The 23312-nt window shown below is 43.1% G+C and overlaps 1 protein-coding gene across 1 annotated transcript; it reads left to right on the top strand.

The window, feature by feature from the left end:
- The first annotated feature begins 245 nt into the window (after window positions 1–245).
- Window positions 246–22282, top strand: LOC126533825 (uncharacterized). Its single transcript, XM_055072418.2, has 7 exons — window positions 246–358; window positions 4259–4328; window positions 8725–8772; window positions 9236–9271; window positions 13571–13657; window positions 21518–21604; window positions 22070–22282. The coding sequence occupies exons 2-7, from the start codon at window positions 4265–4267 to the stop codon at window positions 22213–22215; spliced, it is 468 nt and encodes a 155-aa protein (XP_054928393.1). The 5' UTR covers window positions 246–358; window positions 4259–4264; the 3' UTR covers window positions 22216–22282.
- The last annotated feature ends 1030 nt before the right edge of the window (window positions 22283–23312 follow it).

Here is a 23312-nt window from a genome sequence, read left to right as displayed (position 1 = left end):
GTGAAAAAAATATGTTTTTTTCTTTTATACTTGAACTTTTTTAAGACCTTTGCAGCAGGGGCACGAACAATGAGTTTTAAGATCCAGCATCTATATACAATGAAAAGCACGTCATACTCTCTGGCTGCTCGAATATATTCATCTAGCACAATAAGACATCCTAAATAATGAGAACTTGTTGCAGGGAGCCAAAGTGAAATTTTGTTCAATTTTTATAGCTTACCTTGTGCGCAGCATCGCGCACCTGTGATTGTAGGTAGTCGGGAATCTGCTTCGATGGACAAACAGTTCTGCTGGGATAAGTTCCTGCTACGTACCGCAAGTAAACAACGCAAAAAGACAGACACAGCAGTGACACGTACGCATAAATCAGCGCTCCATCTTTATATACCTATGTCGTTTGTTGCTTTAGCCTTTCTGCGCCGTTTATCTTGCAGTGGCTGCTGATTCTTACAGGAAGCGCCAGGTCACAGATAAAGGGGCCTTACCTAGCTCTCGAAAAATATATTTTGTCTTTTACCTGGTGATGTTGCCGAGGCTCATTTACCAATTAGGTTGAATATGAGTTTCAGTATGTTTTCCGAGCCAAAACGTAAAGTGGCATTCCGTTCGCTTCCTATAAATCTTGGTTCATAGAGGTCAAAACACATATGCTGCGCACCAGATTTCATCTCTTTATAGGTATTCCTTTGTCCACACGCTTTATGTTCACTTTGCGCAACGAATAACGAGTGTCTCAAAAAAACAATGCATACTAGAATTACTGAGAAATCGACCAATGCCGTTTAGAGGTGCAAGTAGTGAATAAAATATTAAGTCTGGAATTATCTATAACATTTATTCAGGAATGGTAATGCTTATGCAGGCTGCAAATGTCTAGTACGATAATGCTATGGTCCGATAGCATTCCGAAGATAGTGCCCGCCTATTGCGTACTATATGGATGCAGGCGGTGCCGGTAATTTTCACGGGTGTAACAACCTATTGTGTGCAGAGCATGTCGGATAAAGTGACTCAATATTTATTAAACTAAGAATTTTATGTGTAAGCAGATGAATGATCAAAGCAGTGGACTGACCTCTTTTCAAAAATAGCTATCTTTACGGTTTAGCCATTTATTTTTGGTACTCATACGAAGTCACCTATTTCTACTGATGTGCATGGTTCCTCTCGTGATTGAAAATTTGTTGCACACACAAAATTTCGCATATATATGTATATGTATATATGTATAGTAATAAAAAAAAATTCAAAATTGGATTGAATTCCGTGGCCTCAGCAATACAGTAACCGAATTCATGGAAACCCGCGACCTTGATTCTGTTTGCTATATGATCCCACACCAGACTTAGGAGAATAAATTATGCTGAGTAAATTATACAGGATGAAACAACGCCGGTCAAGAACTTCGAGTGCGGCTTGATAGCTTTTAATTGCGGAGTACCCCAGAAAAATATGTTAAACACTCGGCTATTCCAACGCAGATGTTATTTTTGCGGTGCGAATTAGGTGAGGAGCTGAACATAGACACGCTCATGCTACGCGTGTATTTTCGTTCAAGCTAGTGCGTGAAAGAGCATACTACCTATTTCAAGAACACCAATATTCATGCAGAAGATGGGTTCCGTTTTTATTGAATTGAGAATTATTATTGACATTCAAACAATATATTTTGTATTTCGATCAGGAAACACATTTGTGTCCCCGTGCGCGAGCATATTATTGAACTCGCACAAAGCTAAATTTCCTTGATATAATTTGCAAATGTTCTTTTTTCTCTCTAGTGTGTCATGGAAAATCATATATTAATTATATATGTTGTAACACCATATATTATATAATAATTACATTTGTATTGAGTGGTCGGTGCTCAGCGATCTTTTATCCATTTCGAAATCAGGCTGTCTTTGGCTATAGCAAACGAAATTAAAGTTTTGTTTGGTGTATTATTGCATGTTTTATTCATACACATCACGTTCACGTAGTGAATTTTTGGGTGTTTGGCGACGACGTGTGGCAAGTAGGTGATGTGGGCGCCGCCAGAAAACCTTGGACCAATAGCGATGAAACAGAAAACTCAGTGTCCTTCCACTTAGTGAAGAAGTATGACCAGCGAAGCTATGTACGTAGGCCCCTTAATGGCTAACTACACGTCCACCGCACGTTCGCCCAGCCTTGCACAATCTTCATGATCGGCACAGGTATAGGGAGTGCTTTACGCCTACTTCACCTCTGTCGCAGGTCGGTCCGGTATTGCACTATCTTTGGGATGGGCCCACATGTGTGGAGTGCTAACGCCTGCTTCACCTCCGCCGTGGCTCGGCTCGGTATTGCACTATCTTCGGTATCGGCCCACATATGGGATGTGCTTATCGCCTGCGTCACCACAACTGCTGGTCGGCCCGCAATTGCACTATCTTCGGTATCGGCCCACGTATGGGAAGTGCTTAACGCCTGCGTCACCTCCACTGCTGGTCGGCCCGGAATTGCACTATCTTCGGTATCGGTCCACGTATGGGATGTGCTTATCGCCTGCGTCACCTCCACCACTCGTCCACCCGGCATTGCACTATCTTCGGTATCGGCCCACGTATGGGATGTGCTTATCACCTGCGTCGCCTCCACTGCTGGTCGGCCCGCCATTGCACTATCTTCGGTATCGGCCCACGTATGGGAAGTGCTTAACGCCTGCGTCACCTCCACCGCTCGTCCACCCGGCATTGCACTATCTTCGGTATCGGCCCACGTATGGGATGTGCTTATCGCCTACGTCACCTCCACTGCTGGTCGGCCCGCAATTGCACTATCTTCGGTATCGGCCCACGTATGGGGAGTGCTTAACGCCTGCTTCACCTCCGCCGCGGCTCGGCTCGGTATTGCAATATATTCGGGATCGGCCCACGTATGGGAAGTGCTTAACGCCTGCGTCACCTAGGCCACGGGCCTCTCCCGGTGTTGCAATGTCTTCGGGATACGCCCACGTATGGGATGTGTTTAACGCCTGCTCCACTTCAGCCGTGGGTCGGCCCAGCATTGCACTATCTTCGGTATCGGCCCACGTATTACGCCTTCTTCACCTTCGCTGCGGCTTGGCTCGGTATTGCACTATCACGCGATTGGCGCTTGTATGGGACATGCTTAACGCCTGCGTCACCTCCGCGGCGGGTCTACCCGGTATTGCACTGTCTTCGGGATACGACCACGTGTGGGAAATGTTTAACGCCTGCTTCACCTCCACCGTGGGTCGATCCAGTATTGCACAATCATCGGCATCAGCCACCGTGTGGAGAGTTTCGGACACTATCCTCGAAAACTCGCTCTTAACAACTTTGTTGTGAAAATGTTTACGTCTTTTTGCTGCCTAAATGTTAATTAATGAATGAATGAGAACAACGAACGCGGAAGCAGTGACACGAGTCCGTTGACGCGGTAGCGTCAAGGGGAGCCAACGAGTCAGCTGTGGAAGAAGACGACGACGCTGCCGCAATTCCTGATGATGATAGTTTTCTGTCGACACATTAACGTGATCCTGGGGGAACTAGCCCTTACAGCTTCGCTTTAAAAGTATAGGCGGAATTATTGTTACATTTGGTTGCATCCGGCACCCGCATTCTACAAAAGTAATACTGCTATCTTTGTACTATCCTATTACGTGCACAATGTTGCGTTCTTTTTTGATTAAGAATGCGCGTTAAGCTTCTCAAACTGTGGATTTAGTTTGCAGTGCATTTGCGGCTAGGCATGTATATGGTTTATATGACTTTATGTTTAAGGAATTCACGGTATTTGTGAAATGCCATTTGCGAACTTTCTGGCCACTTTCTAACGCAGTCCGAATGCAGGTGCAGTGGCGTTTGTATGTTTTTTTTTTATTTAGACTCTCATTAGAAGGCTGTTACTGCGAGTAGAATGTGGGTTATGGTGCTCTGCGATGAAATGCCAGAGTAAAGAAATTACAACGGAATGTGCATAGAGAGACAAATACCGAAGAGACAATGGAGAACGCCAGTAACCATAAATATCTCGTACGAGTGTTAACTTTTACTGTTTTGGATCTCGAACACTACGTGAATTGCACCCTTGTTGCCTAGGCGCAGACCCTCGCTTGTGCTTAACAAACTGCATTGTTCAAAATACTCAATCTATTCCTTCAAGCGTTGCCTTCGAAATGAGCTGTTTCTGATATGACTCAATTTCTGGAATACCCTGAAACGTTTCTCCTTAATGCATTTAATAATTTTGTTGTGCTAATCCACAGGTGACCATGAAACTTAACCTGGATGCCTTGAGCAACTTTGCAGCTGTGGCGATTATCCTTTCTCCAACATGCAAGTATATTTCATCTGACACGATTGCTTAAAGTTATATAGAAGCATTTTACATTTGGCACGCACATAGATATAGGACGCAGAATGAGTAGATAAGTAAGATCACGTGTAATTCAACAACTTTGACTCCATGTTTACATGCATGTTGTAATTCACACTGCGGTATACTTTAAGTGTATTTTCGGCCATCCGAATCTTTCAACTTTATCTTTTATTTGGCGGCTTAGTGGAAACTCATTTCGTTGTTTGAAGATGGTGGAGAGTGCACCTCATCGACCAGTGTGCTTTTTCTTGGCACGGGTTTTTGCATTGCTTTACATTGAGCTTAGGTTATTGTGATTGTACTTTCTTTGCTGGAATAATACATTGCATGATTAACGCACGCGCTACTTGCGCTCTTCAAAACTACTACTGGGAAATTTTTTTTAACGAAGCTGTTCATTTGTGCATTTCGTTGGCCTAATTTTCTGATGCTTTTCTGACGCAGAAACGTCTCAGAGTTCAATGATGATGGACGGGGGCACACGAGAGCATAAATTCCTTTAGTCTTACGCGACTGACCGAAACGCCTTTTTGGGGTTGTGGCATCTCGGTAAAATAAACCAATAAAAGGGTTTCTTAAAGGCCACGGACATCTAATTTGTTTAGCCTAGCCTGCCACATAAGCAATCGCTTTAGTAAACGACGCTTCCTAAAGCGAAACAGAAAATGACGCAAGACAAGCTTCCGCAAGGGGATGTCTGTCATATCGACAGAACTGAGCACTATGGATAAATCAAACGGCAGAACTCTTACCGCTTCCATTGTAATCACACGCATGCGCTATTACTGTACTTAAGCTGCTTACATTGGGGCGCCGTAGAGTTATTTTGCACAGTCTAAATTGCCAAAAACATCTTAACTGGTACTTGTCACGACGAGGTGCCCAGTTGCTGTCAGAACACTGGTCAGCTCACACATAGGAATTTGGAGAGAAACCACTTCCTGGTGCAGAGGAGGTGAATATACGACAAAAGAGAGTAGGATTTGCACTGGTGCATCATCCTGTTGTACACACCCGAAGGAGATGCCTTTCATGTTGACGCGCGTGACGATTAGGCACTTCGAGCGTCAGGCGCTTGACATCCGTTCCATTCGTTGCCACACACCGTGAACCGTAACAGTGTCAAATCAGCTTTTAAGGTGAAAGCCGTTCTAAAATAATGCTGAATTTAGTGCCAGCAGACCCGACCGCCGGAGTGTTTGCCGAAGCGTCATCACGCCATGTGAAGACCGATTATTAACAGATTAAAGAATTAAAAATGATTGATAGTAACAGTTAGTGAATGATAACGTTATAATAGAGATTGTTAGATGTTAATAATGACTAGTAATGACTAGTAATGAGTAGTGGACTTGACATGACTACTTATGCCTCCGAAATGACCAATATATCTAACGATGGCTTGTAATAACCAAAATTTATTAGAAAGGACTAGAAATATCTAGTAACCTGTAGTAATGACTAAAACGACTACCAATGACTTGTAATGGCTACTAATGACTACGAAACGACCAATATAACTAACGACGACTTGTAATGACCACAATTGATTACAAATGACTAAAGAAGCTTAGTAGTGAGCAGGGATGACTAAATGAAAGAAGAGAAAGAGAAAATGCAAAGAGAAAGAACCGAATGATAAGAGGAGGAAGAATAGGCTTTCGCCGTCCACCTCTTAAGAGAGATCTTAGGAGACCCTGTAATATTTGGGTCCATGTGGGGCGCCTCGCAAATGCTGGCTGCCCACAGTCGATGATCCCTTCAGTAGCCGAAGGCTTACTCAAAACATTCAAATGCGGCCGCCTGAAGCACAGACTGTAGCGCCACAATATGACTGGGAAAAAAAAGAAAATTACAGGGTTTCTTAATATCTCTCTTAAGATGCAAAGGGCAAAAGCCTACTATTCCTCCTCTTATCATTCGCCTCTTTTTCATTACCTCTTCTCCTTCTCTTCGTTCTTTTAGTCATTACGGCTCACTACTAAGTATTTTAGTCATTTACAATCAATTGAGGCCATAACAAGCCGTCGTTAGACATGTTTGTCATATCATAGCCATTAGTTGCCATTACAAGTCATTTCAGTAATTATCAGTTATTACTTGTCATTACAAGCATTTTAGGTAATTTCTAATCAATTGTAATCATTACAAGTTGTCTTTAGACATATTGCTCATTTGGTAGTCATTAGCAGCCATTACAAGTCATTTCAGTCATTATTAGTCATTACTGCTCACTATTAAGTATTTTCAGTTATTTCTAATCAATTGTGGTGATTTCAAGCCATCGTTAGACATATTGGTCATGTCCTAGTCGTTAGTAGTCATTTCAGTCATTACTACTCATTACTAGATATTTCTAGTTATTTCTAATCAATTGTGGTCAATACAAGCAGTCGTTAGACATATTAGTCATTTCGAAGTCATTAGTACTCATTACAGTCATTAGTAGTCGTTATTAGTCATTACTAGCATTATTAACCTCTACTAATCTCCATTATAACGTTATCATTCACTAAATGTTACTATCAATCATTTTTCTTTCTTTCACCCGTCTTCATATGGTGTGATGATGCTTGGGCGGACCCTCCAGCGGTCAGGTCTCCTGACACAAGCTTCACCCTTAGCCTAGAAAGGTATTCGTCTTAAAAATGCTCAGTGGTACGAAGAACAAAGCCTGCATTCCACTAGTGCAAAAAAAGAAAAGCGATAGACCGCGGTCCTTTCAAGAGCATTCTTATGGCACTCAAAATTAGTTAAGGTCCTACTTTTTAGGAAATAGGTGGCTGCCAAACACGGATTTTACGATGTCAATGCGGGTTCAGCTTAGGTAAGTTGACTGACACAACAGGTTCACACGCACTGAGCGCAACCACGTTGGAACCCTGGGGACACATGCATGACGCTCGCGCAGGGTGTTTTCTTTCGCAGCCGATGCTCGATTGCGTTCTGAGTACAGCGTCATTCTTCGAGACAGGGACCGCTGCGGATGGCGCGTTTCTCGTGCGGTGCCCAAGATATATGGACACTTTACGCCCAAGCGCATGTAACCAGAAGTGCCGGGCCGCCTCACCGCGAGCACTGACCTCAACGGCATGTAGGCGCATACTTGTGGGCCAGCACATACACAGGCACTGCCAGGGGTTGCGACGTTCCCATCGCGGTGCGGGAGATACACAGTGTTTACGCTGTCGAGCATGCGTATGACACGGGAGACCGGGCGGCCAAGTCGCGTATATAGGTACGATTCAGCGGTATGTCCGGAATTAGTGGCTGGCTGGGCGATTGGTGTCTTCCGCGGGACATACATTTGCACCGGGCCGGTTGCACTGAGGGGTGTTAACGTCGAGCAAGAAGTGCATAGGGCGTTCGTTTAAGTGATATTGGTCTGCGTGTTCCACAAACCAGCCTAGAAGAGGGGGGGGGGGGGGGGGGGGGGTCACATTATGTCGTTGATAGTCCCGCCCCTTTATAAGAACACTGATTGGTAGAATGTGAGCGCGGGACCCAAAATAAGGGTTATCATCCAAATTCGCAGCAGTATATAAAAGAGTGTGCAGAGGTGAAAACGGGGAGGAAGCGAGCGAGCCGATTCGGCCGTCACTAGCCGATGTATGCGAGTTTGTCCTGACAAATCTATCTATGTGTAAGTTCGCCTCCCTCAGTGCAAAGTGTCGCCGGATTGCGGCGAGGACTCCATGAAGCATGGTCGGCCTGGAAGAGATGAAGGAGAACAGCCATAACTTGTTTTTCGAAAAAAAAAAATTACTGAGCGCTCTGAAACCAAGACACGCAAGCGCGCTCTTGCAGGAACGCATTTTCTGTGTTTAGCTGGCTTTCCTCAAAGCCCGGGCAAAAAGCACTTCATACGAGATAGCATCCAAAAAACATCTCATATATTGGTTTACAAGCCTGTTCTACAAATTTTCAAGCGCGGCCTATGGCCTACAACTGTTGTTTCTTATTCTGTATAGTTAAAGGTAACTAATAAGTAAACTGACCATACTTTACCAAATAAACTCGGTAATTTAAGACGTCACCAAACCAAATCCTATTTCTGTCATTCAATTAAGATGCGCTCTCAAAGTTTGGTTCAGGTTACGCTCAACACCTTGTATCCTTTTGTAAACACCATGTTTGCGTTACTTATACGTAATACGCAGAGCTTTTGAATAGAATATCGTATTTTGAACAGAGGTCTCATCGTTCCTAAATAATAAATGCGGATAGAAACATAGCTAACTGCACGGGGAGGGACAGCACTGGCGCTGACTGGTATGAGAGGGAGGGTACATTGAGAGGGCTGTTCGACTTTCGTGAGCTATGTTTATTCACGAGGTACACATTCAATTTCAGGTCAACCTGCACCGCACCCTTCACCATGTACCTTTGGAACAGGCATGAGTAAGTCATTCAGTAAAGTTACCCTACTCGGTTATTTGACGATAAAGTCCTCAGTTTCAGAAAACCGTTGTTAAAATGTCTAATGACACGCAAAAAAAACTGTTGTCACAAACAAAATGAGCCTCTGTGAGAACAGTAGGAATCAATATTTGTCGATGTATGAAAACTAAGAAGCCCACCGAAAACCATTAGGTTTACTATACTTTCTTTAAAAACAACTCAGATGGTATTACCCTATATTGCGGGGAATTCACAGATATATCTGATAAAGAAAGACGCGATATCCTCCTTTTGTACATTCAAAAGAACTTAGCCATGTCCTATTTTTGATCCCCGGGAAAACATTGAGAACCCAGAGATTTGCCATATGGGGGCAAGCAGTGCTGTTGAATGCAATTTTACTGATTCCTTAAAACGAGCATTCTTGGAGCTACCTCTAATGATAGTGCTCTTTTTACCCCAGGTTACCCAGATGAATCAACTAATGAAGAATTCCCGGGTGAGTCGTACGTGTCCCAAGGTGTCTTACAAGGGTTTCCGAGACAGTGAATATGAAACTCCAAAGTGCACTTGGGAAATCTCTGGCATGGAGTTCAGCGCCTGGAAGGCCGATGCTGTATTTTTGCGCAAATTATAGTTTTTTTTTAATTAAACCAAAAGTTACAGCTCAACCACTCATCATCATGTGACAGAGCATTGCTACGCAGAAGTGATCGAGTGGAAGAAAGAAGGCATAGGTTAAGAGTCCTGTGGTTTCATTAGAACCAGATGATCATGTGCACAGCGTACTTATCTGTGGGTTTAAATTATGGAACGCAGCCCGTGAAAAAAGACAAAAGAAGTAAGAGCATGCGTCCCCTTTGTTCACATTTTGCGCGTTATATTGCAGAAACAACTTACTCAATGTGCTAGGTACTGAATTGGGGCTAAGGGCTTGAAGCTACTGTGTACCGTTCTGGAGGGACGCCGTATTAGAGTTCTACAGAGTTTATGAATACGTGGGTTTGCGTGGGGATCACTCAAAACAAAACACAAGTATTTTTTGTTGTTCTGTAGGGGTTCAAATCTATTTAGTAAGTAGTTAGATGGGGAAAACCATAGTGGGGCAACAGGCAGAGCATGAAGGAAATGAGCGAAAACGTCAACAAATAATTGTACTGGCGAAATTGGAGAGAGAAGTATGTTCATTCAAGGTGGAGAGACATAATTTTATTGCGAGGTATTCTTTGCGAAATTCAGGCGCTTCCAGTGTGTCTTTATAGATGCCTAGCATCTTAGGTCGTAGTGTGGCCATAGTCATTTCTTCCAGTAGGTATATATCAAAATATACCGGAAAGTGTGACCTCTATGGATACTTAGCATAAATGACATCAATGACATGGCATATTTGGCGCGGCATGAGTGTCGTGACATAATTGGCATGAGATACATGATACCATGGTGCTCGTTTCTTTGCCTTTGCGTATATGTGGGCATTAATGACGTGATTTGTGTGAATGTTTTGATTTAAATTTGCTGCCATAGATGCAATCACATGACTGGCATGCGTATTATGACACAAACACCACGAATTGAATAACACCTGACATACGTGATCACGTCAAAATAAGGAAAAGAAATGGATGTGTACCTTATGTCATGCAATTCTTTTCATTTGATACAAGCATGGCTTTTCACACATATACTGATAGATATCCTGTCAAAGAAACCAGCAAGACACCAGCACCGCATGCCAGTCATATAATTCGCGACAATCGCGTCATGACATTCATTTACGTCATTCATGTGATGCATGTCTAGTGATTTGAATCGTGTCATAGATATTCTGATACATACCTTCTTAAACAATGAACATGACATGACTCACTATGTGGCATGACAAATATACCATGACATGCATGTAAGGACACAAATGTACATAAGCTGACATAACTGTGTTGTATTCAATAACAAGACACGCATTTATTTACCTGGATATATTCTAAATTTGTGTGTCATGAGAGGCATGCTGACAAAAATGGAATATCCTGACGTGCAAGTCAGAATACGATCGCCATGATTCCAATGTATCAATATCATGGTATGTCTTTATGTCAAGCCATGACATGCATGACAAAAATTACACGAATATGTAACATGGGTGCATGCATTCACTGCGCCTCATTATTACCGCGACTAGAATTTACGCCGACCCAGCGGACCAAGTTGCCCTGTAACTTGGGCTGATTGTTCATATTGTTGTGCTGCTGATGTGATGATGGTCGCCGCAACGCCTTAACATTTTTACCCCTCGGTAGCGAAACCCCGGACAGCGATTGAAAAGCAAGTTTCCCACGAGCACTGATTTCCGAAAACCGTACAGCAAAGCGCTGCTCCTCGTTCCTCCCAAAGTTCGTGTCAGGCTTTCACGGCCCTTCTCGTCATCATCGGGCCACTTAATAAAACATCGAGGCCTGCTCTTTCTCAGTGCACGCAGTGTCCAACTACAACAACGCTGCTTCGACTTTCACTATGGAAGCGTCATCGTGACCTGGCGAAAGCAAGCAGCGCACCACGCTACTCGTCGGAATTGCTATAAAAGAACACATGCTTAGTGTTGTGCGGCAGTTTCGCGGTTAAGTTATCCGCTTGATTCGTTAATCTAATACCAGGTGCTGACGTCAGTGAGCATTTATTTCGTGCGTTTCTTGCCAACCTCGCACTTCCCTGCAGCTCGTTCACAGAAATTTGGTCGCTGGTACAAATCGCGCTACTTTTGCGGTTCTTGCCAACGTCTTGCTGCCGTGGTCACACACATGCACTCATGCGTTAATTCTAGTTCACGCTACTGCCGTCACACACACAAATGCTTAATTCACAGAAACACATTTGTCAAATCGGTAACGTTTTGCGGTACCCGAAAAAGTGCTTTCATAGCCAGCTGCCCGCAAAATATTTCGCGTGACAAAGATTTCCGCAGTACGTGGAAGTTCCACAATTTTTCTATTAGAAACTAACATCTATACCACCCAAAAAAAGCACGAAAACTGTGAAACAAAAACACCGGGATAAGTGACCGTTACCGATAAAGTCAAAATATACCATATATCACATTTTATTATAACTCAACATTGAATCAATAGAGAATGAAGACATCATGAAATCAGCAAGAAGACCATGTATAGGCATGACGATGAGGCGTACATTGTAACAATTTGCGTTTAAAAATACATCGTATGACGCTACTTAACTTAGCTGTTCAAGTGGTGTTTACATGAAAAGTGGAGAACGTATCTATGCAACACAGCGGCTCAATCGACTGCTCACAGTTTAACCATGCTCAATCAGTTATAATCAGTCAAACCCGTAATAATATATTGAAGCCAGTAAGTTCATAGAATGTTCTGTAGGTGGCGCGTTGCGTTTACGGTTTCGTAATGTGTAAATTGGCTGTTTCGCAAACTAATTAGCCTATAAAATGAGAATTCGCATGGTAAACAAGTAGAGACACTTGTCTTTTGATGAAAAAAACTTCGAACAGGTAATTTAAAAACAACGTTGGCGTCTGTAGCAGCAAAACGGTAGATAAATTTTCATTGGCTGCGACGCTACGTCACGTGCGCGCCTCGATGGAGCAACGCGGACGAAAGGAAACACATGCTGCCATGCCAGGTGCTGCGTAAGGGCAGAGAACATCGCCGCGACGCCACGTTTAGAAGCCTCTCTTATCCGCGCGTTCCTTCTCCGCGCAAGCTCTCACCTGCGTTATAACCTCGCCTACGTAACCGCACTACAGAAATAATGTGTAAAAAAGAATAAATTCCAGAGGAAGCAAGTTGGCGGTTGTGAGTTTCGAACCTCTCACCCCACGTTCAAACGCCGAGTGCATTAGCCAGTGCGATAAACCAGGGCAACTTTTTAAACGCGTTTACTGGCCCCCGAGAGCTTCATAAATGGAGAGAGCGCTCAGCGGCGTTCAATTTATGTAATTGTGGGCTTTTACGTGCAAGCACCACGATGTGATTAGGACGCACGGTGTTGTGGGGCACTCCGAAAATTCGGGCCACCTGGGGTTCTTTAACGTGCACGCCCATCTAAGTACATGGGTGCTGTCGCATTTCGCCCCTATTGAAACGCGGCTCTGTGGCCGGGATTCGTTCCCGCCACCTCGTGCTTAGCAGCCCGAGCCGTTTAATCGCACAATGGCACTTTTGCATCAACAACTCTTAAGAAGTACTTAGGTGTGCTCGGATATTATTTTTCTCTTAATTTTTCAACGTTGTCCTTCGTTTTGTTAATTTATCTAATCAGAAATTCACGACCAACTTCCACCAAACATTTCCTGTAAAAATGTACAGCCGCGAAGTTAGGTTGCGGTGTCAGGCTCTAGACGCTCTGCTTTGGCGATCGACAGTTGAGGCTGTAATACGTCACTCTAAACTATAAAAAGTCAACTACTGTTCTCACCGGCCACCTGGCGAATGTGGGTTCCTGGCAATCTACTTTCTCGCTAAGGCTCCTAGGCACTGGCAAAATGGCAACGCCGACTCATACCTGTACCGCACTTGCAGGGAATACATCTGGGAAACGATCTAATAATGTCCGTTGTTGACGACAAAAATAAAAGTTCAATGCGCTAATCGTTCCACTTATGCAGCGTGTGTACACTATAGCGCGTTTCGTATTTGGGTGTGAAGGGCACGCGAAATTTTTCTTAAGAGGTGAGCATTTCAGAAGTGTAAATAACTTTCATAGAAAACAATGAACAGAAAGCTTTTAGCTCTAAATAGAGTAATGTTCATTTTCCCCCTTCTTTTAGGAATGATCCCATGTCCGAAACTCAGTTGCGCCTGCGGAGAAAAAGCCACGTGTTTAAATAAAGGAAGCTCGTGTGCTTGCACATGCGGTAAGTGCTACAATAATTTACCATTCGCATTTCTTTCCTTCAGAAAGTATAGCTTCGGCTTAGCTACCTAGTGATTTATTTATACTTGTCTACGTGCTGCCAGTGAGTAGATTGAGCACGGTGGTTGGGGCTGTACTTTCTTTCCAAGCGAGACACTAACTACAAAAGGCGGTCATGACGAATTCACGGGTTTTAAGGCTTCAATATTCTGTGTTTTCAATAGTGCATATATATTTTATCGAAACTGTCTAAGCTTGCCCTGCGTTTCCAAAAATCAAGAATTATAAACGGCGACTTGTTTCCTTAGCTTCGTTGTGGACAAATAACATTATAATCCTTAGCCAATAATATGCATACACTGCTATTATATTGGCTACTCACAACCATTCTTTCAGTGTGCCTTCATTTCATTTTCATTGCCATACCATTAAGTTTATGTCTCTGCCTTACATATAAATTCGAGTGAGCAAACTATTCTGTGTTTGTGACGTCAGCCTCTCTGTTACTTTATTAGTTGTCAACGAAATTATGTTACAGTACTTTCTTCCTTGACATTTATACACATGTAACTCTTGAATCATGCTGTTCATAATAAAACCTGTAATTCTTTCCTGTTAACGATTTGTTGAAACCGTTGTAATTTTCGTTTTATTACGTTTACTTTGTAAAGGAGGTCCCATTGCAGTCTTTGACTTCGGGACCTCCTTCTGTATATTAACATCTTGTAATCCTTCTAATCATCTCAATAAAAACCGATTGTGATCCTGACTGCTGCAAGCACAAGTACGCCTCTATTTAGTGTGCCATTCAAATATCCCTTCATTAAGCTTTCGTTGTAGGTGCATTCCAGAGCTACCATTGAAGAGGTTTTTGACTAAGGAATTATCTCGTAGCAATGATCGAGCCACTGGAACTTCAAGCACTGCGGTAGACTTATTTAAGGCCAAATGCAACGAAATTTCAATTTACCTCAGTAGGTAATGAACGAGTCTTATATACAATGCAAGTAACACTGGCAAAGCAGCGTGGCTGGTAATCGCCTAAGTTTTTTATTAGCAGCAATTGTACAGCACATTACCAGAGGACCCATTCACCTGGCAGTTGGTGTGAGTAGTATTCGTCGTCTCGGAACATTGTCAGCGCTTGGTGGGCAGTCCCCGGCGCCCTGTACTTTTAGAGGTCATGCCGTCGAGCCGTACTTACTGAGTACGGCTCCACTTCCGGCGAAAGTTAATTGCGGAAATTTTTCATTTTGTATTTTCGGCATAAAAGAAAACAACTACTTTTTCAAGCTTTTTGTGAAACACCATCTCACCTTTCAAACGTAAATTCGGAGGCGTTTGTTTATGCGCGGTCAGAAATTTCGTTGCAATTGGCTTTTAGACAAATGCTATAACTCAATCTTTTTGTCGAGATCGGCTTGTGACATACCATTGTATTCTTCAGTTATCGGCGATCGTTGATACATGAATGCAGCGGCGGAAAGGCTAAGTTCGTAAAGTCTGTGTGTGTGATCGTTACTGGCACGTTTCGGTTATTACCTCAGAATGAAGAGTACTGGCCCTGAAAGTGCGTTACGCAGGCACATGCCTCGGTATCCTAAAATTCCTTGTCGCTTGTACTCAACGTAGCATAAAGGAGAGTGCGGCATAAATTTAACGAAGGGTGAAGTAATAACAAAAGCTGCAGATCCTTGCAATTATTCATGCGTTCCAGCTTATTCAGGACAATGTGGTCTAGTTGATATGTGATTTCCGAAAGAAAAGTTGCAGCGTAATAAAAATAAAGCCATCTATAATGGTTTTGCGTACCAAATGCACAATTTGGTTTGAAGCACGCCGTATTGGAAGGCTTAGGATTACTTTGGATCACTTAGAATTACTTACCTTGCTCCTAAATATATAGTACAGGAGCGTTTTCGCATGTCGCCAGCGTGCTAATGCGTCCTCCAGGGCAAGGATCACACCCGTGACTTCGAACTCAGTAACAGAACTATATATCTACTAGGCTGCAGCATTGTGTAGTTGCTGCCTGGGTACACGGGGAAGATAAATTGTAGTCGAGACTGACGGTTCTGTCGCTATGTCTGAGCTGTTGTTTTTCTTCGCCGTGTACAACAAGAGCTAAGATCTTGTAGCGTTTGACCTAAATTGTTACAACAATACTAATGTATTTCATTCATTCAGTCAACAAAAAAAAAGAAACTTGGAGGACACCTAAGCTTCGCCATTAGGAGTGGAGCACGATAGCATTAAAAGATCTTTGACAGCGTCTCACACTTCCCCGCAACTGCACCTTATGTAACCGTAACGTTTACCGAGAAACGCTGGCAGCTAATGCTATGCACGCAGGAGAGCTTTCCGGTAGAAACGCCGCCTCTTGCGTGGGCCGACATTGGAGGTAGTGTGCAGCCGTGCCAACAAAATTACAACATTTTGAAGTCGCTGTTATTGTTGGGGGCTTGTAATGTTTAGGTCTGAGATGATTTAACATAAAAGGCGTGCACTGTCGGCGTTTTGTATTTGTACCATTTGTTTACGGCTGTCATTCTCACAGTTCCGAGGAATAAATTTGTCACGAAAGTAAGACAAGGTATGAGCAAGTTTACGGATAGAATGGCGTGGAAATTGTGACGCGCATATTCAGCATGTCGAATAGCAAGGCGTGGCATTTACATGAACGTAAATATATATACGGAAATTGTCGCTCACGGACAACACTCCCGACGCCGACACCGGATTTTCCGCGACACGCTGCCCTTAGTGCTATCGCGTTAAAATTGTGTTTACTTTAGCCAAGCAGCACATAATGCCTAAAAGAGATCAAAAGTGTACACTGCGGCACCTCAATTTAGCATTTACTACTTCGTCTATCGCACTGTAATGGTTTATTCATTACCTGCTAATATGAACGAGACCTCAGAGGTATTGTTTCCTCAATACAAACCTGACATTAGCATTCAAATATACTTTGCGCACAGAAATGTTTGAAGCTGCATCTACTCCGGCACAAAATTTATGAAATGAACTTTGAGCGTGCATGGTTATGGGTCATAAGACTGATGCTGGTTTAGTTTGTGTAAATGCTCATATGAACTGCTCTGAAAGAATGCTCACTCCAGTGCCAGATGAACTGCGATGTAGGTGATCTGTGCTATTATTTTATTCGCACCTCTACATCTCTAACACGCCCGCCTACAGCGTTACCTGGTCTTAGCTTGCTGACGGTCTTCAGTGCCTCCAAATCGCCAGTCTTCTTATGGCTACACTTAATTTCTGCGGAATGTTTCCACGAGCGAATAACAATACTGCTTGAAAAAAATTAGGCCGCATAGTTAGAAAAACGACGTGGGGGATTCCCGTATTATTGGAATATTTATTGAAATGCGTTTTTTTATGATAATGCCGCCATGAAAGCTGCATATGTCGTGCAAGACCAGAGCCGTGAATAAATTTTTCTTCCCATAGGCCTTTGCTTCCTCTTTTTTTACATATTTTGTGAGCCTTAACTGGGAAGCCGAATTCGTTCGTAATCTAAAGTGCCATAATTGTGTCACTCATTCTCATTTTTCGTATTCTTTAGATGTGTATTGCATCCTGACGGGAAGTAATACAACTTATTCGATACAGGAAAGGCCAGTGCGAGATTCCTGCATCTTCAATGTTACTTATCGTTTTGAGGCTGCATCAATGTGCTCAGAAATGTTAAGATTGGGACCGTTAGTAGCGCTCGGCCTTTAGGCTTGCTGTTTGCGAATGCCTGTTTAGGATTTAATTTTAAAAGAACAAATGCAATTTACTCGCAGATCCGCACTATCGATATGAAAATGCAAAACAACATTTTACGTTTGGCAGTATTACGTTTATATTTTACGTTTTACGCAATAGTTTCAATATCGGTCGTTTGTGCTGGGGCTCCTGTGTTCGTATGTTGCAGTGAAACAATTTATTAAAGTTCACTTATTACTTATAAAGCAATATCGTCTTAGAAGTGATGCGTTTGTAAAGTGAAGAAGCCGAATAGTTCTCACTGTATGTACTATGATCAAGGTGACGTTTCCGTACCCTCTATCTCTTACTAACTTCCGATATCGTCCAACCTACGCCGTGCTGTGACACACATCCAGTTTTCGATTAAATATCTTTAAACTAGGTGAAGCCTGACCATGTCCTGAAAGGAAATGCCTTACCAATGGTGGAATCGAACCTCTGTCGTCAAGCACAGCTGCCCATTTATATAACCATTAGACCACGATTGCACGCTTCCTTCAGCCGTGTCAAAGTGGATCGATCTTTAAAAGGCATGGTGTGTGTGTGTCACGTGGTGCTTTCTGGCATACTTCCATTGTCACAGCTAGCGCTTTGAAATTATGTGTTAGATCGCACAGCCATCGTGATCGGCCCATATTTTCTGTTTCCTAATTTCTGAGGGAATAAAGACGGCATGTAATGGCATCACACGAAAAAAAAAGCCGACACAAGAATACACGGCCAATGTTCTCGCTGTCAGTCGTCATATACCACCAGAGAACCGGCAACAGAAGCAATTACAATTCAGCATAAATCTGACGGCGCCACTTCGCGATAGATTTCCGTCGCCCGTCCCCGTCCCTGGGTCCGCTCTGCGTGCTTCTTCATGGTAGGTTGGAAGAGGTTTCAAAGAAAAGCGGGGGCAGCCAAGCTGGGAAACGCTAAGTACCTGGGGTGATAACAGTACCGCATGCCGTGGAAGCTTAACTTATACCCATGTGACTAAGGACACACATGGCCAGAGCTTATGAAACTGGCGGCGGCTATCCTAAACAAGATCGACGCTGATTTCAGAGTTTGGTAGGTTCCGTTACCGTTTCTGTTCTGAGCTCATTCAAGCTCTCGACTGCCTTTAGTTTTGTAAAGTGCGCGCTGCATAGACTGAGTTACGGCGCTGTAGCTTTCGAGCGAATGCGATGTTGGCTTGTGTTCAGTGAGACTGCAAAAAATGTTTATGTGGTGGTTGTTTACTGGTGATGCTTCACATCTACGTGTACGGCGATCTGTATCAGTGATGCTCCTGGAGCTACAGCAGAAGAACTGAACCATGTCCGGCGCCTTCTTCGAGATCAATAAGGTGCGCCTGGCATACATCAGTGCTCTGAGAAATCGTAGTTTGGTTAGCCATCCTGCTGTTCGAGGCTTCATAACGCATAATAGGCCGGCATCTTCATTTGCTTACGAGGCCATATATTTATGCGTACAACACAACGTAAGCAAACATATAAATGGTGCAAATATTCTAAGAGCGACAATTTCATTGTATTTCTTCTATTTGTTACATTTGTTATTCCTGTAGAATAAATTCTGTTTGTCTGCGAGGTTTTCTTCAGCGATGAACTTGCTGGTTGCGCTGGATCCTCTGTATGTGCAATTTTTTGATCGATTTATTACATTGTATTCGCCAGCAGTTTACGTAATGTTTTCGCAATGTCAGTCCCCTTTAATTCATTTGCATTTGATCACATTAGCCTTTGAATATGTCGTTATAATGTTTGGATGTATTCAAAACAATGTTTATCTAATAATTTTAATTGTTCTTCAATGGTATATTCCTTTATTTCAATGTGAAATTTATATAAAGGCCTTATGATTTGGCTATCACCAAAAAATTTTTGTTTGCAAATATCTAAATGTACACCCCTATAAGTCTCCTAACTTATTCGTTGCGGTGTCCAGGAATACACAGTATTATTTACAATAAACATTATGAATGAAAGACAGAGCAGCGATGCAGGTGTCGAGATGGCGCTCACTTTTTAATTACGGAACTGTCCAAAATGGCGCTCTCTGTATACGTACTGCATGCATCTGCATACAATTACGCTTCATCAATCCATTTTAATTCAAGTAGCATTCATTGGGAAATTCACCAACTGTCAGGTATACCTATGTATGACCTCGTTCACCCAGTGACCCAGTTGTCTACAGCTTGAACCATTAGGCATGGGCTGTCTGCGGTCCTGCCGATCAGGTAGCTTAGACCACTGGGTATGCGGTCGAATAGGCAAGTGACAGCCGGCTTCTGTTGGGACAGTAACCTAATTGGGTCATCGCATACCTGCCATTGAGGATGTGCGCGATAAAGGAATCGGGTACGTCGTGTGGACACGGTATGTGCCCATTCTTGGCCTATAGCTCGGAATTTATGCGCCAAGGAGACAGAGGGGTTGCAAGTGACAACGGCTACCTTCACGTCGAGTGCAAACTCTCGATAGAGAGTCATTGCAACGAAGTTGCAGAGAGGAGACTACGAATACAATGTAGTTTTAACTGGAGTGCAGTCATTAGAAAAATTATAGTGTCGTGGTACAATTTAGCGTTGTGCTCGGCAGCGAGATGGCAGCTTCGTGTGCGTGCAGTTCCAATAATGTGTGTTACTGCATTAGTCTAAAGCCAAATACATTATTGTCAATATTCATCGTGGGATGGGTACTGTGGGATCTTTTATCTCAAAACTCAAGTCGCCCTCTCCCGTGTTCAGTGGCGCTCTCGCCTGTTCTTCTACCTGAGAAGAGGTGCGCATGTTCGCAGCTCGCAGGCACAGTGCAACGTGTCGCCAAGTTAGAGTTTAAGGTGTAATATAATGAACCGGTTCGCTCACCCATTTGCTGTAGCGACCCAGCTCGCGAACCGTTATAATTTTGTTTCTGCGAACCGGAACTGAATTGGAACAAAACAAGGACGTGTTGTAGCCAAACCGTAACAAATTTCTATTTTGTTCCGGTTGACACCCTTGCTGGATGTTCCCGCAAGTGCGCCCAATTGCCCTGGCGACAGTGAAAGATGATGACGACTGTGGAGCTTTAGGACTATAGAATATTATTTTAGTTGGACGGTAAGATACGCCTTCATGGCCACAATCTGTAAGCGCTCGTTTCCGAGAAAAAAAAGCTGGCGAAGGCAACGTGCCCTCTCGTGGAGAAAATTAGTTCTTGCCCTTTCATGGAGAAAATATCGCCTGTGGTGTTGTCGTCGTCGAGCAGTCATACATATAGGCAGATGGGGCTACAAATTCCAGATACTTATCCATAGGTACAGCAAGAACGAACACGCTGAAGTATTAACTGGCATCAGCAGAGTAGAAACTGTAGTGGAGATATACAGGGACTTCAAATTTTATTGCCTGAGTGGAAAGCGGCAAAGCAAGTGCCTAATTCGGAAATAACCCCTAAGATTTCATTGGTTCTAGAGAGCCAAGTGCATTTTATTTGCGAAGTTACGATGCACCTACAGTGTACTGCTGCATCAAATAAACTGCGCATGAACAATTGAAGCTTCCGCTGATCGAATTTCTTTGACATCACTATTCTGAAGAAGTCGTAAATTTGTTGCGCTTTTCAACATCGTTTAGGAAATGGCAGGCGAAAGCCCAAGCAGGTTGGCGACAGCCCACTAAGCATAATATTTGCTTAGTCGCGACATATATCACCAATCGCGCTCCACAGAACAAGTATAATATTCGACGCCTGTAAATCAGGGCTAGCGCTGTCGTACACGTGTGTATCGTCGTTCTCCCAGCACGGCGTTTGCTAACTCGGTTGTCTACAATTACTTTTAAACAACCTCGGTAAATCTTCATGCGTAATATTTTGGGTCACTGCAAGTCATGAAAGCAACATCTATTTTATTTAGTGTCGTTTCGTTCGCCTTTAAGTTGGGCTCAAGTGAAACGCAATGTAAAAATGAAATATACGTGGCGTTCAGATAAACAGCATCGCAAAAATAACGGTTGTCCTTGCAAGATATATTACTTTAAGTGCTCCTGAAAGGCATTTGCCAATTGAAATAAATAATTGACTGACAGGGCACTATGTCTTCTTCGCAACAGTGAAAATGCACCAAGATTGCTCCTATCCTTGGCGAACGACTTGCCTTACCAGCTGCAGAAGTAGCCATAGGTGCCTATGCACATGTGGTAAGTGCATTTTTGAATGTATATTTCACGAAAAAATTTTACAGTGTAAGGTCGCCAAAAGAAGCTAGAAGTTTGACATGATCTGAACGAATCATTTAGAATACAGTATTACACTGGAGACTAAAGACCGATACATCATATTGTTCGTAGGCGGCATGCATTTATCAGACCTTATCTTGAAGTGCGAATGATTAGCTTGATTTTGATGTTTTAAGCAAGATATTGAATATTCCTTAGAGGATATATGTAGAGTACAAGAAGCAATCCCAAAGCCTCAACAGAAAAATAAAATTCCGCAATCTTACACGTGGTTTGAAAGTGCACGATATCTAACATAGATAGAAAAATCACTCGAAGGCCGCAAATTGCGGATAAGAGTCAATTAAAGCTATCGTTTCAAAAAATGCAGTGTTTGCTCTTCTCGCAAACATGCACCTTTCATTTACACTTTTCCTTCTACAACAGCGGGCCCAATCCCCGAATACGCCCCAAGCCAGCCCTGCTGTCCTGACAATATTACCAACACCAAGCCGGCTGCAACTGAACCCTGTTGTCCGAACGGACAACAGGGTACGGCCGCCCTTCCAGCTCAAAGCCCACCGTGCTGCTAGCAATTTGGGGGGAGACGTTGAAGTATTCACGATGGCATTAAAATGTTTGTCTAGACTGACAGATCAATGAAGACTCGCGCCCTTTACTTTTAAATAAGTCAACATATAGCGGTGTTTCACTTTGCGTTTGCCCAGATAAAGATGGACGGTTTTCAGTGTTTAGTTTAATATACAGTGGCACTCCAGCGATTCTAGGGAGTTTTACATTCTTTTCCGTTCTCGAAATTATTTGTGATCTTCGTTATGCGGCTGAAGCGCCAAAAACGCTTGCCCTCTGAAACAATGCAGGTTCTTTTCTCCGAGAGTCTGACAATCACCGAAAAATGCTACTTGCACAAGAAGCTTAATCTCTTCCAAGCAATGGACAATATTGACATGATTTTACTTTTTAAAGATTCTTTTCATCTGTATAGTTGACATCCGTGAAATTTTCTTAATTCTAGAAGGATGTCCTCTCGCCTTCAGCACAGTACTTTGGTTGCTGTTTACCTACCATGAGTGAATGTGTCATCAGGGATATAGTGACCGAATACTGCACCAGGGAGGCCAACTTTTATTCTGCAGAGGCAGTGTCTTTTGTTGAAGCTTAGTGGGCCTTCCTAATTTTGTTGTACCTGGATTAGTATAGCCCCGGTAATTTTTTGCCGGTGTCAGGCGCCACTAGAAGCCTGCAGGTGGGTGCAGTGTCCTGGAGGTGAGTTCGAGTCTACTGCCTTCTCATATAAAAAAAGAAAAACAAACCCCAAGGATTTGACCTCCTGACAATGGCAACCGAGCAAACAAGAGAGCTCCGTCAGATAGCCCTGTAGGCGACCAGGCCCACTTATAGCATAGAAGTCCACCATAGAGGATATTGCATGCGTAAAGACTCGCTTTATTTATCCGCGATAGGCGAGTTTGCTATGTTTCTTTTGCTCAAGAATTTTACGTTATGTATGCAAGCACGTTTCGGTAGAAAGAAAAGAAAGGTGTATGCTTAACAAACACAGAAAATTGAAGCAAATGTGTGCATATATTTGTTATGTAAAATATGCAACGTATGTCAGAAGTGTCAGTCTAAGCCCTTTACGTAAGTCTTTCATACTTACAAACTCCCT

Source organism: Dermacentor andersoni, chromosome 7 (genome assembly GCF_023375885.2).
Source record: "Dermacentor andersoni chromosome 7, qqDerAnde1_hic_scaffold, whole genome shotgun sequence".
NCBI lineage: Eukaryota > Metazoa > Arthropoda > Arachnida > Ixodida > Ixodidae > Dermacentor > Dermacentor andersoni.
The sequence above is the reverse complement of the archived record's forward strand: the minus strand, read 5'-3'. Positions and strand labels throughout refer to the sequence as shown.